Source organism: Athene cunicularia (genome assembly GCF_003259725.1).
Source record: "Athene cunicularia isolate RWA chromosome 11 unlocalized genomic scaffold, athCun1 chr11_part1, whole genome shotgun sequence".
NCBI lineage: Eukaryota > Metazoa > Chordata > Aves > Strigiformes > Strigidae > Athene > Athene cunicularia.
In genome coordinates, this window is record NW_020799113.1 from 19,497,054 (window position 1) to 19,514,316 (window position 17,263).

Sequence of the window (17,263 nt, forward strand, 5' to 3'; positions counted from 1 at the left end):
ACGCTCCATACTCACACTAGGGTCTAACCAAGAGGCCTGCTTCACAGCTTGTCCGTATTCAGGGTCCTTTATGCAATGACACCACTCTATTACAAAGACACACCCAAAGCTGCCCTCCTGCTGTCCCCCCCGGCCCCCCAAACACCTTTAAAAGCTCAGCAACACTGAAGATCAACTGAACACAAATGCTCACCAAATTCTTCGTGAGAGCTATGGGAAGGCATGGATGAACTCGTGTCTGGACTATGAAGAGGCTGGAATCTAATCTGCACATCCTGTAGGGCCCTGAAAGAAACACCAGACATCTCTAATTATTTTATGAATCACCAAGAGAAGTCTAACACTTAGAAGATTTCTCTTCACAGAGCTGATTCCCTTGGAATACGCTTCAGTGTTTCCCGCCTGTGACAGAAGCAGCAGCAGCTGATCCTCATTCAGCTGTGCCACTCAGTTCTGGTGCCCAAGGCATCTGGGAGATGCTTCCCAGCACTTTATACATGAGCACAACTCATAAGTCACAACATACTCATGGTGACAAAAATACTAGCTTGCCACCACACCATGAAGTGCTGCTTCCTGGTAAGGCCACATGAACACACCACAGCTAAGTTTCTATAGCTCCAAGTAGTTTTTGTTATGGCAAAAGGGATTGGTAAATTAACTTTCTACAAGTCAGTGCAAGATTAGGGTAACCACAGACAGCTGCCCATGGTAGCTGCTACACATACTCACTTGGTGTGCACACAGAAGAGTTTTATCAGCACGCCTGCTGCTGATTCAACAGCACCAGCTCCCTGAGCACCTTCTGGAAGTAAGACAAAAGTAAAACATGAAGTTGGATGGAAACTACAAACAAAGTACTAGGAAAACATCATAGTAAATGAACCAGCAGCAGAGAACCAGCACAATACAGCTTCATCACCTCTTTGCTTCAGAGGTGGCTTTGCCCTGTTAAGGGAAAGTATATCTTACTTTCCCTTTACTTTTCAGCATGAGAACAATCAAATTTGCTCTAATCCAGCCAAGCAAGCCTCAAAGAAGAGGGGAAAAAAAATTTAAACAAGAAAAAGAGGAGAAAGCTGAGGTCTGGAACTGCCAGAGATCTGTTCTGGCTGTTGCAGTGACTGGTTGGGTATATTTTAAAAAACACACACTAGCTTATATTGTACAGACATTCAGACTAGGGCTTAACCATCCTTCCTGACTGTAAATAGCTATAGTTATGAAAAGCTTTGCAATAACTTCCCCTCAGCCAGTGCTGACAACATTCACCCAACACATGTATCAGTCTCACTGCTAAGAAAGCTAAGGAGGCCTAAGTAGGAAAGATAAACCTAACACTCTCTATTAAAGAAATGTATTAGGCATTCCTATGCAAATTGTCCCAATTATCTGAGCACCAATCAGGGACCTGAAGTTTCAGCCCCAGTCTGCTGCTGACTTGCAACATGTATCTATCATTTTTGTTTCTGCATTTCAGAGCAATACACCACAAATATTGACAACAGGAATCAACTAATATTAGGCCTATGGAAGCACATGACACTGCTTTACCGATAGCCCGGGAATCTTTCTAACTGCAAACATGTCCATGTTATTCAAAGCATTTTTCCAAATTTTACTAATATAAAAGTAGGGGATCAGGAGCAAGCCAACAGTTGAAGAGAGACAGCAATGAATGAACACTTGGATGGGACAGTTCTCCACAGGACTCGCTATTACATTCATTGTAGTAATAGCCAGAGAAAATGTTTCATGCGTCACTCCTCTAAAAGAGAGTTACTTATTCATTTCTGTTAAAAGAAGCTTTGTGGCTTGGCAATATGCCTTCTGGACACGATGGAGAAGAACCCTACCTTTTCCTTCAACTCAAGACTGCATGCTGTCCTCACACCGGTCACAGCTCAGGCAGAATGATTCAGAAGCAAACAATTGATTTCTCAGACCACATGCTCACACCTCTGATGTTTAACTACAGAGTTTACTCAGACAAGCCGTGACAGAAATACATTTTGCCAGTTCTTCCAGGAACCCTTGTGCTCCCGTGAGCCTGCATCAAACTGTGCTGGAGAGGGACTCAGCCCTGTGCTGCCAGAGGAAGTTGTCCCCCGTGTTTTGCTGGGGGCAATGACATTATGCAATTGCAAAAGCATCACAACTGATGCAGAGCAGCTAATCTTGTACCTTAACCAAAGTGTCACTTGCACTCACTTCAGCCCACACAGCCCTGTAATGGTTTTTTAATAACAGAAACATCTCTGCAGGGTTTGCATGGTAAGGAGCAGTGGCCACAATCTGGGTTGGGAGGTCCAGGCTGGATATTAGGAACACATTTTCTTTAGGAAAGGGTGCAGCCATGGGACAGGGCACCAGAGCAGAGCCAGAAATGTCATGTTTGGGGGCCTTCAACAAGCATGTAGATGAAGCCATAGGTGACCCAATCTACCACCAGCAATAGTCCTGCTTCAAGCAGCAGGTTGGACCAGAGACTTCCAGTGGTCCCTTGTATCCAACTCAACTGTGCTGCTTGGAAGTGTTTTAGTGCACAGGATGTATTTCATACAGATTAAGAGAAGAGAGCCAGCCTTTCATGAGAAAACCAGTCAAGAAAAACATCCTGATCTCACAGTGGGCAAATTGTTTTTATCACCTACCTACACTTAAGTTGTCATTTTCCTCTTCTGCGGGGAGCACTTCGGTGTGCCTTAACCGACAGCGGCTCACTGCCTGGATGCCAAAGCTTAGGACTGGGTGGGTAAGGAGGAACTCTGAGATGGAGCTGAAGTAAGCTTTACCTTCCTCTTGGTTCTGCATCAGCTCCATCACATATAAGACCTGGAAGAATCAGAAACAGTAAGTCCCTGGGCTTTCAGAGCAGACAACACTCTCCTGGTTTTGGTTGGGATAGAGCTAACATTTTTTTTCTTCTTAGCAGCTAGAATAGGGCTATGTTTTGGATTCCGTATGGGATTTGATATGAGAATAATGTTGATAATGCATTGATGTTTTCAGTTGTTGCTAAGAAATCAAGGACTTTTCTACATTCCATGTCCTGCTAGTGTGCAGGTACACAAGAAGCTGAGAGGGAGCACAGCCAGAGCAACAGACCCAAACTGGGAAATGAAATATTCCTTATCATACAATATCATGCTCAGTATATAGAAAAAGTTGACCAAGAAGCTTGCTCTTGCTTCTGGGATTGCAGTTTAGGGATTCTTCCTTCTCTGGGATCACTAGCTGGGAACCGGCTGGGCATCAGTCAGCGGATGGTGAGCAATCACATTGCGTGTTACTCGTTTGCACTTTATATTATTATCATAATCATAATTATTTTATATCAATTATTAAATTGTTTTTATCTCAACCTACAAGTCTTCTCACCTTCAGCCCTCCAATTCTCTCCCCCATCCCCAGGGGCGGGGAGGGTGAGTGAGCAGCTGGGTGGTGTTTGGCTGCTGGCCACGCAGAGGTGTGTGTGGACTACAAAGCCTAGCGCCGGAACAAGACATGGAATAAAGCCTGGGCTATTTAAATTTGAAACAGAACACCCATAAGAACCACAATAAGCACACTCCTATCTGAGTCAATGCTGATCAGGAACTCAATCCTACTGTGCCAGACACAGGGTGAGAGCTTCACTTTACGGTGAAAAGTAATCTTTAAGGCTCCTCAAGACTAATCAGCTAAATTGTTATCATTTGTCATCTTATGGTGAAATAGCTGAGCCCAGCCTCTGTTTTTCTAGCTATTAATGTACAAATCCTAAACCTAGGCAGCAGAATCAGTGACACAAATGGCCATTTCTCCTTCTGTCACCATTACCCACATAGCCAGCAATAAAATGAACCACCTACTTTTCTCTGCACATCACTCAGTATCAGATACTCAGCGGAGAGGTCCAGGCAGACTTTCAGGCTGGGAAGAATACTCATGGAGCTGAAGATGTCAGGAGAAAAGCTAGATCCACAAATAAGAGGGGGGCAAGGGGTGCGGAGGTGTGCAGAAAGCAAGGTAGATTAGCACAACCAGAATGACTGCTATGAAACTGCATTAGCTAAAACACAAAACCAACATCTTAAGGAGTTACAGCTATATTACAGTGCTACCACCCACTAGGACAAAAATCATTGCAGGAATCAGTGCTAACTTCAGCTAAGAGACCAGCAGGGACATCATACAATAGGATCTAGTTATGGATTCTGAACATTTAAATGAAAGATGACAGTTTGTCATTACTTAACATGTTCCACATTCGTAGAACAAGAGCCAATGCTACAGATTTAAAACCACAAATTCACCAAACCAAAATAACCCATCTACAGGTTTTGGACTTTCTGTAATATGAGGTGGAAAAAGCAGCACTCAGATGAACACCATATTCTTCTCACTTTAAGAGGACAATTCAGAAGTGGCCTTAAGTGAGCATGTGATCAGAGAGGACATGATCCACCATCAGAAAAATTAGGGAACATAAGCTGAGTGAAGGGATGGACTAAAGCAGAATTTGAACTTTTGTACCTATACAACTCAGCAAATAAGCCTTGTATAACTGCTTAAGTTCTGTCAACACAGCAGCCTATCATTATTTAAATCAGAAAAAGCAATAATAGGAAAGATCCTAGATTGGTTATAGAATATTAATATTTTTAGAGAAGCAAGCACTCAAGGCATGCAATTTTGGAATGCCTCTGCTCATGCTACAGGCATGTCTGTGCTCCACAGAACAAAGAGAATGCAACAGGTCTTGGTAACACCAAGGAGACTGTATAAGAGGACGAACCTGCCTGGCCAAAGCTTAACTGCCATGGCCAAAGCAGTCTGCCACAGCCCTAACAATGTTCAAGAGATTGACAAAGGAGACTAACTAGGTCTAGAGTAGACTCCTTCGGAAATCAAGGATCACCTCTGCAAAGTATATATACCTGGAAATCGAGCATTTTGTTATGATCCTCTGTTTGAGGTAAATCCAACCCTTCAGGGGTCAGCAAACCAACACCTACCGGACAGTCTGCAGACAGGTCCAAGACACAGTGCACCACATCTTCAGTTCTCTATTCTGATCTGCTCCCGTGATGAGAAATCTCCAGAAGGGAACCCTGCAGCCACAGCAGAATTAAGTTCTCTTAAAGAAGATCTGGTCCTTCCCATAAGAACATTTCACAGAAAAGTTTCTCACAAGCTGCCCATAGCTGATTTTGCCTAACCATGTCTTAAAGTTCCCAGAAAATGTGTTTTTGAGGCAGATTGGAAACTGCTACAGCTCTCAAGAACCATACAGCCACAACTAACTCAATAATAATATTTTTTTAAAAGCTATTTTTTAACCAACTGCAATAGAAGTTTGTGGAAGATAACAGGCCAGTTAAAATTGACCATACCACAAACCTGAAAGGACTCAGAATTTTCACTGCTTTCATGGAACTGACACTAGGATTAAGGTTACTTTAGGCTGTGCTCTAGAGCCTTATTTATTTCTTCATCACTAGAAAATCGACTACAAAGGGGACAGGACTTGCTTCTGCCACAAAGCTAAGTTTTTACAAGTACAGTGCAGTTACAAGGAACCCTCCAAAGGTAGAGTTAGAAGACACTACTAAACTTTCATATTCCAAGTACAGTGTTGAGGACTTACTCTGGGTCTTGTTTTTTATGGTTGTCACAGAAGAGCAGGCAGGAAAGAGGCCTACCATCATGGGGTTTCCACTCATGAAGACACCTAGGAAAGAAAAGAGTGTGCAGGGTGTAGTAATAAGGAATATGTAAGATGGGTGCTGAATACATTACCCCCTTGTCCAAAAACAGCATTGTCAGTAGCCACCAAGTGTTACCAGTTTGTAGCTGTTTATAGGCTTATATAAAAAGAGGGAAAGAACAGCCCATACTGTCACAGACTGTGGCCAAAAAAGAATCATGTGTTGCTACTTGGTTTGGTGTCTTAACAAGGGCCCAATACATAAAAGAAGTCAATACTGAGAGGAACAGCTCAGAGAAACTTTCTGCATTTACAGGGACAGCGCAAAAGAGTTTGACTACAGCTTGGGCAAAGCACAGAATTCCTGTTTCCAGACACAGCTCTCTGCTTTTTTCCCCCCTAAGTTCACCAAATCTTGAGCATGTGTGATATTCAGTGATACAACTCTTCAGCAACAAATCACTTCACAAACATTCACCCTGTATCTTTATAATGTCCTGAGAATGACCATCGCAGGTGATTCTGCAACAAGGTAATTCTCATAGAGAAATTGTCATGCTCTGTTCCAACACCCTTCATTTTCATTCTTCAGTTACCTTGGCTCGTCTTGCCCCTCAATATAGATCTGCCAGAATTTAACAAAACCATCATGGCTTGCTGTGGCCAACACAGTTCCATCTGGAGAAAGTGCTCCCTCACTCAGGCACTACAGAGGGCGAAAAGAGACAAAAAAAAGTAACTTTATAGGTTTTTTATTTCACAAGAAGAAAAAGTACTCTCTTCAAACAGGAATTGGATTAAGTGTGCGATAGTACAGGTCAGAGTGATTTCTGTCAGATTTGTCACCAGGCAGCTTAACCCTTCACAGAAGAATTGACAGGACTTGTTTTTGTAGTAATAATTAACAATCACGTATTCCAGACACCAAATTTAAGTACAATGGACTGTGCTGCTACTGTTCCTACTGTTCCTCCTGTTATGAGCAGAGCTCATTTTGTTCTTTGATCTTCTGTGTTTTCACAATCATTATTGTTTCTCCTAAATGATAAAATTACTTTGTCATTACCCTGTTCAAGAAGTGAAATTGAACTCTTTCCAGTTGTTTTTTTTATATTCAAAATATCACCTATTGGATACTCAGCTGCAGTCCTGATCCACTGCATTCACAGATAAAACTATTCTTATGAATAAAGATGACATTTGGTTTAATTTTCCCCTTCTCATCCAGCAGTAACCCACAGCAGTGTTAAGTGTTCCATTTACCAGGAGATATAAGAAAATAGTTGAAATACTGACAGCTCAGATTGTCAAACAGGCTACTGGAAATACAGATGAGTTTTTTCAAGAGCCATTTTCAAAGTGAAAAACTACACGTTCACCTTGGCTCTTTAAACAAAGGCTACTTACCGATAGGGTGTGTGGATGATAATGTGATGGGTAAGAAACTGGGTTTTTTACAGCCAGCTGTCCTAAGAACTGCAGCTCCTGAGACACTATAACCCCAAATCCCCCTAAGTGATCTGTAGCAGTCACCTATGCAATGGCAGTAAAGAAAACAAAACAGGTTTATACCGTGCTGTGGCCTTTCACTACAATGAAGCCTTCTTTGATGTTAGGCACTTCCACCGGCCAGGAGCTGTTGTTCGTTCGGATAATGTCCAAATCCCACACCTCTGCCTGGAAAACAAACACACAGGCACACAGGTTTATTTCTGCAACTACTGGTCTGATCCAGTGGAGAATCTCTTATGTCCTTACCTTATATCCTGATATACCAGACCGATGGCAACTGTCTGACATAAACCTTCCCATATCTACCTGATTTGACTATTTGGTGGTGAGTAAAATTACCACTTTCCATCCTCCTGAGGCCCAGAAAAATATCAGAATGACCTCTTCTTGGAAGAGAGGAATCCCACATCTCATATTACAGGAGGATCCCCTACATGGACCAGACAGGAGCCTTTACCACTCTAACTGTATCAGCTCTTTCCTTCACTAGATTCTTTCCCTCTAATGGTAATAAGGATGTTTCAAAATCAGGGTTTCCTTACCCTGTCCTCATGCAATAATGCCAATGTCTGACTTCCCTCTTCACCACTCTCCTCATTATCATCCGGGATGAAAGGGCACCAGATGATTCTTCGAGAGGTGTTCAATGGGGTATTGTCAGGCCGCTTGATGTTAACCAAGATGTCCTCTCTGATCACCACGGTTAAGGAACTTAACATTCCGGCTATGGACACTCAGCAATAACCCATTCAGGCTTGGTCCTCCAGTAAATACCCTAAAACCTCAAACTTATTTGGATCATTGAGATTCAAAAAGAAATCAGGCAAAAGGATTCTGCTAAGAAAGCAGACAAGCTAGCATTTCTTCACTGTCAGAAGAGGTTAAGCTTACAAAAGTTAATAGATTCTCATAATTTTCTCTTGCAGCCTGCAGACAGGGACAGGATAAGCACAACAGGAGCACACAGCCATGTCTGAATGTGCAATTCACACAGCTGCTGAGGGACAGATTAAATGATTTCAGCTAGCATGGCAACACTACCACAGAAAGACAGAAAAGTCACCACATTGCCCCAGGCTGAGTGCTCTGGTCTGCCCCTACAAAGAAAAACTTAAACAACTATAACCACCTTTGTTCCAGTTGCTTTAGAAAAAATGGTATACTATTAAGAAGCCACAATCCAAGACAACATATCCCACAGTCGGAGGTGCTTTCTAAAAGTCACTCCTAGCAATGAAAATATTTAGGACAATAAAAAGGAAAATATCAAGGGCAATGAATCAGACATTGAAAATAAATTTCAGGATCACCACAAGAAGAGGGATGACAGGTTTGGAAGGAAGACAGTGAGTGGGAAGGAAATATTACATCCTATTCCCTGGAGAAGTAACTGAGAAGAGCTAGAATAAGACAAACGTGAATAAAAAGCTTTGTCACATGGTTGAGGTAACACTGTCCATGTGTAAGGCCAGCTAGTACAGACTGACACTTCTCACTTACTACTTCTGTCCGGAGCAGAAGGAGCATTGAAGTGTCACTCCTAGAATTTCAAGTTACGTGTGATTTCAAGTAATGACTGTGCCGAATACAGGTGCAAGTTGACTGATCTGATACTCTGGAAGGGGCAGAACTACCGACCTTCCCCCGCAAGTTGCTACTCTGGAAAGACTGTAAAATAAGTTGCAATTTTGAGGTTGCATTCACATCTAATCATTACACAAAGACTGATATGAGGTGCATTTTGACAAGATACTGGATTTTTTCTTTATCCATGGCCAGGCGCCAGACAAAAAGGTTGCCAGCTTCATCCAGGCACGCCAGCTGGTTGGAGTTGAGATGAGCAAAAGCCAGGTCTGCCACACCGCCTGTGAATCCTTTCAGCAAGGTCCGCTCAGCAGTGCTGACGCTCAACACCCGCACCATAGCGGAGCCATTGCTGGCAGCTGCAGAAAAGACAGAGGGAGAAGTCACCATTTATCTGTGCAGTTTCTCACAGGACTGCCTCTGTTTCCAGCCATCAGCTTGTCATTTCCAGCACCCATCCTGCCACCACCTGTCACTGGCAGCACACTGAAAACCCTTATCAATAGGTACCATGTTAACAAGCCCTTTCAAGGCGCAGGGTACATGCATAAGTATTCGCTGCACTTTTCAGCGTTGGTGCAGGATTGGAACAGCAGCATCAGGAAGGACTTTGCCTGGGGCAGTCTTAATTCCCCATATTTTCTGTTTCTTGAGCACCAAAAAATCTAAGTTGTTCTACTTAAAGGCAACAGAAGTTGACTTCTCGTAAATACCAGGACCATTCTCATGAAAGATGCCTTCATTAAATGTAAGGCCTAAATCTTTATCCTGAGATCATAGTAAAGCTACTGAACCTCCAAGACTGAGCTCCAGTGACAGTGAGTTAATTTTAATTGCAGCTTCGTTTTCTCCGTAACTGGAGAAAAAGGAGTCACTGAGAGGCAGGTAGCTCAAGTGTTCTGTAATGGGAATGTAAAGAGCATAAACATTCACCTGGCAAAAAAGCAGTTTTTTGGCTTGCATGACTGAAAAAAACATGCTTTAGAGCACACACATACCAAACAAAGTTTCCAGCTTCCCCATTTCAGACAAAAATCACTGTAATGCAGGCAGTCTTATGGAGACCATATTGCTTCCACTTCTTGATGCCCAAGCCAGCCCCAGCAGACAACTCATCTTTCCATAGCGTTACTGTACTCAAGGTTTAATACTTTAAAAAAAGGACAGGACACCCTAAAGCTGCTCTAAAATAACCTCAGCTAGGAAAGAACAGAGAAGCAGAGCAGTAGATTTCATAAAAGGCTAAACTGATAGGTGCTAGAATTAAGAAGGGAAGAGCAATGATGGAGCCCCAAACACTGTGTGCTTATATGAGAGGAGGAAGAGACACTGCAGATGACTAAGTGTTTTTTGTTGCATATATGTTGTGAAACAATCTATCCCTGCATTGTTCCGCTTTTCTCTCCCTTCCTACTGCAAAATACACTGCATCTGCATTGCTCTTTGGCTCCTCTAAATTTAGCCTTAAACTCAACTCCAAATTTATGCAAGCAAATCCATCACAAACATTTATCTGCTCAAATTACCACAGGGCTGTTTTTGTGCTTAGCTACAGAGAAGCTTGTTTGCTGCAGAAATATTTAATTAGAGGAGTAATCTGAACATCAGCTTACTGCCCAGTGAAACCAATGTAGACTTTCAACTCTCCATCACCACTGAGTCTTTCTCTTTAACTTCAGAAAAGCCTTCTTTCTCAGCAGAAACTCTCCCACATGACCAACTCTTCTCTCCCCTGTAGCTCCAGCTTCACTTATATTCCCACTTCAACAGCACCCTGATCCAGGTATTGCAAGATGTGTTTCAATTATTGCCAGTTACCTCCTTCTAATGCAAACTTTGACTCTTTTAGAGATACACAGAGGAAAAGAATACAAATCACATCCAAAACAAGAAAGCATCTCACCTCTAATGGCATAAGCCAGGTAAGAGTTTGAAACAGCTATCAGATTGCCATAGTAGTATTTCTGCTCCCAGTCATATCTAGCAACAGGCTGTATTTTCACCTGCTCAGAAGAAAGAAAACAAAACATGAGAAATGTCTGGAATTAAGTTTTGCCTGGAACAAACCTGCCAAATATACCATTTCCTGTCAGGAAGATCTGTAATGCTTAATAGGAAATGGATAGAAGCAGCAGTTGGTAAGAAGAATTGCACATTGAATGCAGAGCCCTGAACATTCAGAATTCTGGAGGCTGATGAATGTTTCCTTCCATCGCAAGAAGGAATGCAACTCACAGAATTTGTCATGCTGCAAAACAACACTCTACCCTGCAGCTATAGCAGAGCGGCCTTTACCTGTTTATTAGCACTATGTCTGGATTCCCAGCTCTCAAACTTTTTTGCAATATAGAAACACGTCTGCTGCATGGGCACTTGCCTTTTAGTTTCAATACTGATTTCCAAGAAACTGAGTGTCCTGGTCTTACTTGATAAGCATTGTCTCTGTGAGCAAAGAATCAAGAAATACTCTGGAAATTATAGCAGTGATCCTCTCTTTCAGTTTTATCTTCAGTATTATCTATGAAAACCAATGATAACAGTACAGTACTCATTTACCATTGCTGTGGTCCCTTAATCAAAGAACAAAATGATAAGCAAAAGGGCCAAGAAGATCAAGACCAGAGTGTTCTCTCCTAATTACTAGCATTTGTTCTGAGCATGTTTTAGTAGTCTGCTACAGGACCAGTTCTAATCTCAGCATATTTGTTCTTCTGTAGCTCTAATCTGTCGGGTAGAGACCTCAGCAGGACTGAGGCTAGCAAACTATCAAGAGCAATCCTCCCTCCATAGTGAAGACCTTCCAGTGAAGAAACAATCAGTAGGAAAAAGCTTGTTTGTGAAGGAAGGGCACTTTCCCAGAAACCTACACCTTAGATCACGGACTTATTCCTGAAAATTAGAGGATACCTTAGCCAGACTTTGGAAAAAAAGTAACAATGAGCTATGAGATGCCACTCCGATTTTTTTCCCCCTTGTTAAGTTCTTCGACAAACTTCTACCTAATTACAAGCTCCTGTAGCTCAGGAAAGAAGATAGTAAATTCTGTTTAAAATATTCAAGCATGAGCTGATGTGACAAAATGAGACAGAACCGTGCTTTCTCCTGCTCCTTACCTTGTTACTTCCTCTGGCCTTACTGGTGATGCTGGAATCACTGCTGGCCACTATCTCCACATCTTTTGCTGATATCACTACACAAGTGGAGCTGTCATCACCAGAAAGGCAGCTTTTAAGAAAAACAAAGGGAAACAAAATCAGACAGGACTCACAGGAAGAGAACAGAGGTTAGATATTTGCTATTCATAATTTTAACAGCAATGCAGAGGGAGTATCTGTGTGTCTAGGAGGTTTGAGCTGAACAACTGAAAACAGAAACTACCTTCAGTTAAGAGTCTGTCTCCCTTCCCCATGTGTCACAGGTTTGAGAGCGCCAAACACCTGGTTTGTTGAGCTTAAAAACGTCCAGTCTATTTCACTTGAGCACAGACCTACACTTGGCTCAAATAGCCTTGACTACTACCAAACACTGAAAGGTGCAAAGAGACAAAGTCAACCAGTTGAACTTCATCAACAACAATGCACACGGCTCATGGTTCTCATGGCATCGTCTCTCAAAACCACCACCACAAAACCCACAACTATTTACACAAGCTCTAAAGTTAAGAGTCAGCACACAAAGCCAAGCATTAAACTAATTAGACTGATGTGGATTTGTACTACTACTCCTATGACAAATCCAAAGTATTCTATATGCATATGTCCTCTTGCATATAAGCAGTAAAAGCACATGTACTGCCCAAAACACACCAAAGCATATGCACAACTCAGCAAAGGCAGAAATCTAGCTCAGGACCATCTGTCCTGTTTTAAGTTATGTGGCAAGAAGTACTTTGACAAGTGCAAGGTCTAACGTACTGTGAACTGGTATAAGTTACTCCTCAGGTAACCTGGGTCCCTGAAGAAACCCAGCTGGAGGTCCACATTGCTAAGTCTCACCTACAGCCCTGCTAATTTACCTCCATCCTGGACTTACAATGTCCACCATGCGACCAGTCCTGTTCCCCTTCTCTCTAAACACCTCTGATGATATTTTTCAGTTCCTGAACAGCAAGGATGGCAGGCTCCATGCATCAGCCTCACAAAAGCTACAACAACTCTGACCAAGAGCATAGACTCACAGCTGTCACCTGAACTCAATGCAAAACTCATCCTCAGATTCCCAGCATGCCTGTACAGGCTCACCAGAACCAATTTTTAATCGTTCTCTACTCACTCCCAGTATTTTTTCTACAAAACTTACATGACTTGCTTCTCCTGCAGAGCTCCCAAAGAAATGCTGCGATGCACAGGCTTAGCCAGAGAAGGTCCATCCCCGGCCACAATAGGATCAGGCACCAGCAGTCCATTCAGGTCTCCGTTATACGAATTTGACGGTCTCTGGTTCTCATTCACTGAACCTAGGGAAAAGCATGACCAGCTGGGCACAGTATCCATTTAAAAGAAATAGCACTGCATCAAATACACTGGCTGCAGATGGTTTTTGTCAGGTTCTACTGGTCTATCCGGTAGAATACACTGAATTGGTCAGGGAAAGTATTCTCCAAAAAGGATGTGTTAAGAGACCTCCCATGTAAGAAACTTAATTCCACACAAATCAGTGAAGTCAGAGCTCTTTTCTTACACAAGCAATCCCAGCAGACCAGAAAAACACCAAAGAACAAGTACAAGGAACTTAGCAAGTTCAAGGAGCAAATAGTCTTGGATCAGAAAGACTAAGCTGGTAATTCAGATTTACTGAATCAAGTGCCAGACCAAAGGGTTCTGGAAAAGTGATTTTTAACCCTCATGCCTGCAGAAAGATCTGTGAAGTCCAGCAATACAGTGGTTAGCCACAACATTTGGAGTTGGCTGGAAATAATAGATTTGTTGCTTTCCAAAACTGGCTTCTGAATGCAAGATCTGCCCTCAAAGTCCAGGTGTTCGAGTAACTGAGCTATTAAACTGTGCAGCTGCACCCACAGGATTCCCATATTTTTCCTTTGGTCAACTAGTCATACAGAAGTTTATAGTATTCAAATGTTGTGTAAAGCAACTGTTTGTTCAGAGTGTAAGTACTGCTTTGAAGAGTGCATGTGCCCTGACTTCATGTATGTGGCATAGCACAAGTTACCTGGTGACCTCCATGCCTCCTGAAGGCTTTTAGAAGGGGACAGATGTTAACAGGGAGTGAAGGAGTCTCTCCTATTTCACTAGCAAGTTAAACAGTTGACAATCCCCACTGGAGAGCAGGCCCATTCCCTCTGCACTTACACATCAGTACACTGAAGTCAAAGCCTCCTGTCTCAGCAAAACCCTTGCTTGAAATTTTCACTGGTTTTGAAAACTGAAATTTCGTATACTGTTGCCAGGTAACAAGTGCTGCTGAGCTTTTGCAAAATGGCTGCTCCCAGGACCACTCTTACTGGCAAACACAACAAACCTAAACAAAACCACAGGCAAGGGGCACATCCTTTGAAAGCAAGGCAAGCTTTCAGTTACCAAACAGGCTTTAACATATCAGGATGAGTGCTGCTGCCTATAGAAATAACTGCATCTATTATTCCTTTGCCAGAATAATATTTAAAACTTGCCTGTTTATGAACAGAGTCATTAAATCAACAACTATGCCACAGAAAGCCTGTGCAGTGAGAGGGTATCCTTCTGCAGAGACCATTTGGGCGCTCACCTCAGTGTACCTGCACTGCATGAAGAAAAGAGCAGTGGCACCCAAACAGCACCAGGAAACTTCAGGCCAGGGAACGTGATCCTCTAACCACCTAACACATTTGTGCTGTCCTTGCTGTCTCAAGAATAAGATGCACCTCTTCCTCCTATAGCATATAGTGGGTGCTTGTCCAGTTGCAGCAACTTTCTTCAACTGCAATTTATCCTTTGCAACCCAAAGCAGGAAAACATTCACTACAGAAAAAGCATCCAGGCTGCCTGAGAAATAGGATACTTTCTTTGCTCTATTTGCAGAAACAGGAATGGCTCACGTAAGTATCTCTGCTCTTTTACGGACAGCAGGACAGTGACATTCGCTCCACGGGAAAGGGAAGGAGGAAACACTCCCCAGAGGCTGATGGGCACAACAACAGTACACCAAAGTTCAGGAACTGGCTTAGCCCCTCACTCTAAGAGGGAGCCAGACAAGCCCAGGTGCTGTCTGCACACAATCCTGAAAGGAAGAAGCTCAGTATTTAGTAGGTACACAAACAAAACCAAAACTTTAACCCTGACTGATAGATCTAGACCTTCAAAGGGAAAGAATTGTGGTCATATTCATAACCTTTCCAAGAGCAGGAAAGCAGAAACAATCTGAGCTGAGATACTGCACTCTTTCTCCCCTCACTCCCCTGCATCAGGGATGCTACTTTGTACTAAACGGCAACTTTCATGAAAAACGCCACACGAGCAGGGTGAGCTCCTCTAACACCTGATTATCAGCAGAGGATTGAAGAGTCCTGCCCACAACCCCATCAGGGACTCTCCTCCAGAGCATGCTGGCACTGACAAACTGTCTAACGTGTCCCAGCTGGGAGGTCCACAGTTGGATAAGGTAGCAATCCCTTGCTGAGGGCAGACATCAAAAAAGCGTGAGGGCTACTGAAGCGATGGATGATGTTTGCCAAAACTGGGAGAAAATTGTGTCAAGAGAGACATCAGTGGCAGGTTGCATTTTCACAACCACCAAACCCAGCAGAACCCAAAAAGAGTTGTGACAATTGTAATCTCTTTAGAGTGGGAAGTGTTTCTTGTTACCTGCCTGGACAGTATCTAGAATAATATAATGCTGCTCATAACTAAGTACTCCTGCAAAACTTTCTTCAAGGCAATAACCTTGGAAAGCAGCCACACTAGTCTCTGCTGGGTATTAAAATCTGTAAGTGAAATCCAGGGTATAACAGAAACTAGACCTAGAGAGGACCTTGACAACAGGAACCTTGCACCACACAGGATGAGCCCTACACTTGCAATTCATGAGGCTGCTTCTATTCTCTTTCAAAAGCCTTGAAGGATCCCCCAGTTTCTCTCTCCTCTGACATCCTAACAGGATTTTCAGAGGCTTTCAGTTAAACATGTACTCTTTGCCCTTCACCTTATTGCGTCCAGTTCTTTCAAGTCTATTTTCTATTACCCAGGCAGTGATTTCTGTGGAGAATCACCACAGGTTCCTTAGTTCTTGACTTACTGTCCTTTTGCCTTTTGTTCTTTTCCTCTCAACTGGCTTCTTGTGCATTATAGTTGACAGAGAAGGTATGAAGAGAATGAACAGGAAAGAAGGAAAATGAAAAGAAATAAGCCATAGTCAGTAAATAACTACTTTGCTTCAATTAGCAAGAGAAGCTGCTTCAGGGGAAAGTCAAGTGACCTTGAGAGAACAGAAACAACTCCAACCATTTCCCAACAGTGACACATCCTTTCAGTTCAGAAATTGCTTGGGAAACAAGTGTTCCCCACCCCTGCACTGAGTTCTCCTTTCAGTCTTTCAAGTACAGAGCGCCACACTGTGAAGGAAAAATGTATTTTCTTACAAGAATTATAATCTGGGAGCACCCAAGTGCTCCAGAAACATGAGAAACTACTTCAAAAGTAATGAGAAGTTTCTTTACGGGTAGTAAAACTAATGAAGCTGGCTTCCTGTGGGTTTGCTCCAGCACCCCTCTCACAACAATCCTGCAGCCAACTTCTCATCCTTTTGGCCCAGCAAAAGGCAGCACACGTGGCAGTTGCTCTGGAGATAGCACATTCGTACATGACTCTCAGGACACTTAAAAGCTACATTATTCCTGACTTTTCCTCAACAGGAGCACAACACGGGCAATAATGCTGTCTTCTACTCAGAAACTAAGTGGGGTTTTTTGCAAAACATTCATGGTCTCAGCCTCCTTCAGATGATGACTTCACCAGGTTTGACTGTAACACCATAGTAGGTTCAAAAAGCTACAAGGGGGGTTGGGAAAGACACTAGGCTACAGGGGGGTGGGCACTCGTTTTATACAACTGGCTCCTACACCTACTGCTGATCATCACTGATATTTTTGCATGCAGAAGGGAGCCCACTGAACTCTGAGCTGAGAAGTATAACGGCTCAAAGCAAAAGGAGAAGACTCCCAATGACTTTAGGAGAGATATTTGTGATCCTGTTTCACATTCAAATAAGAAGGAGAGTGAAAATTTTGTGTAAAGGGTGAAGAAGACATTGATCTCTGAGAGGCTTGAGCGCCCTTTCCACAGAGCCCAGCGCGACACCTGGGAAAATCTCGAAGTATTTTTAAGAGAGGAGGAAGACTTAGGTCGACGAGGTCGGTGCTGATCAGCCCTCAGAGGAGCAGAGCCCCGAGCTCCGGGTCCCAGCTGCTCCTGCCCCGCTCAGCACCAAGAACGCGCTCCGCGCAGCGAGGGGCCTCGGGCCGGGCGGGCGGCTCCTCGGGCT

General features: G+C 43.1%; 1 protein-coding gene across 1 annotated transcript in view; it reads right to left on the bottom strand.

Moving 5' to 3' along the window:
* Positions 1–13,281, bottom strand: part of EDC4 (enhancer of mRNA decapping 4) — a 33,851-nt gene extending 20,570 nt beyond the window's left edge. The window contains exons 1-13 of the mRNA XM_026856989.1: positions 13,088–13,281; positions 11,902–12,013; positions 10,692–10,791; positions 8,958–9,147; positions 7,747–7,894; positions 7,265–7,369; positions 6,289–6,398; positions 5,633–5,716; positions 5,001–5,096; positions 3,855–3,957; positions 2,655–2,835; positions 733–805; positions 194–285 (exon numbers count right to left, since the gene is read on the bottom strand). Of these exons, the coding sequence (XP_026712790.1) occupies positions 194–285; positions 733–805; positions 2,655–2,835; positions 3,855–3,957; positions 5,001–5,096; positions 5,633–5,716; positions 6,289–6,398; positions 7,265–7,369; positions 7,747–7,894; positions 8,958–9,147; positions 10,692–10,791; positions 11,902–12,013; positions 13,088–13,281 (1,588 nt within the window). The remainder of the gene's footprint in view (positions 1–193; positions 286–732; positions 806–2,654; positions 2,836–3,854; positions 3,958–5,000; positions 5,097–5,632; positions 5,717–6,288; positions 6,399–7,264; positions 7,370–7,746; positions 7,895–8,957; positions 9,148–10,691; positions 10,792–11,901; positions 12,014–13,087) is intronic.
* Positions 13,282–17,263: the final 3,982 nt, after the last annotated feature.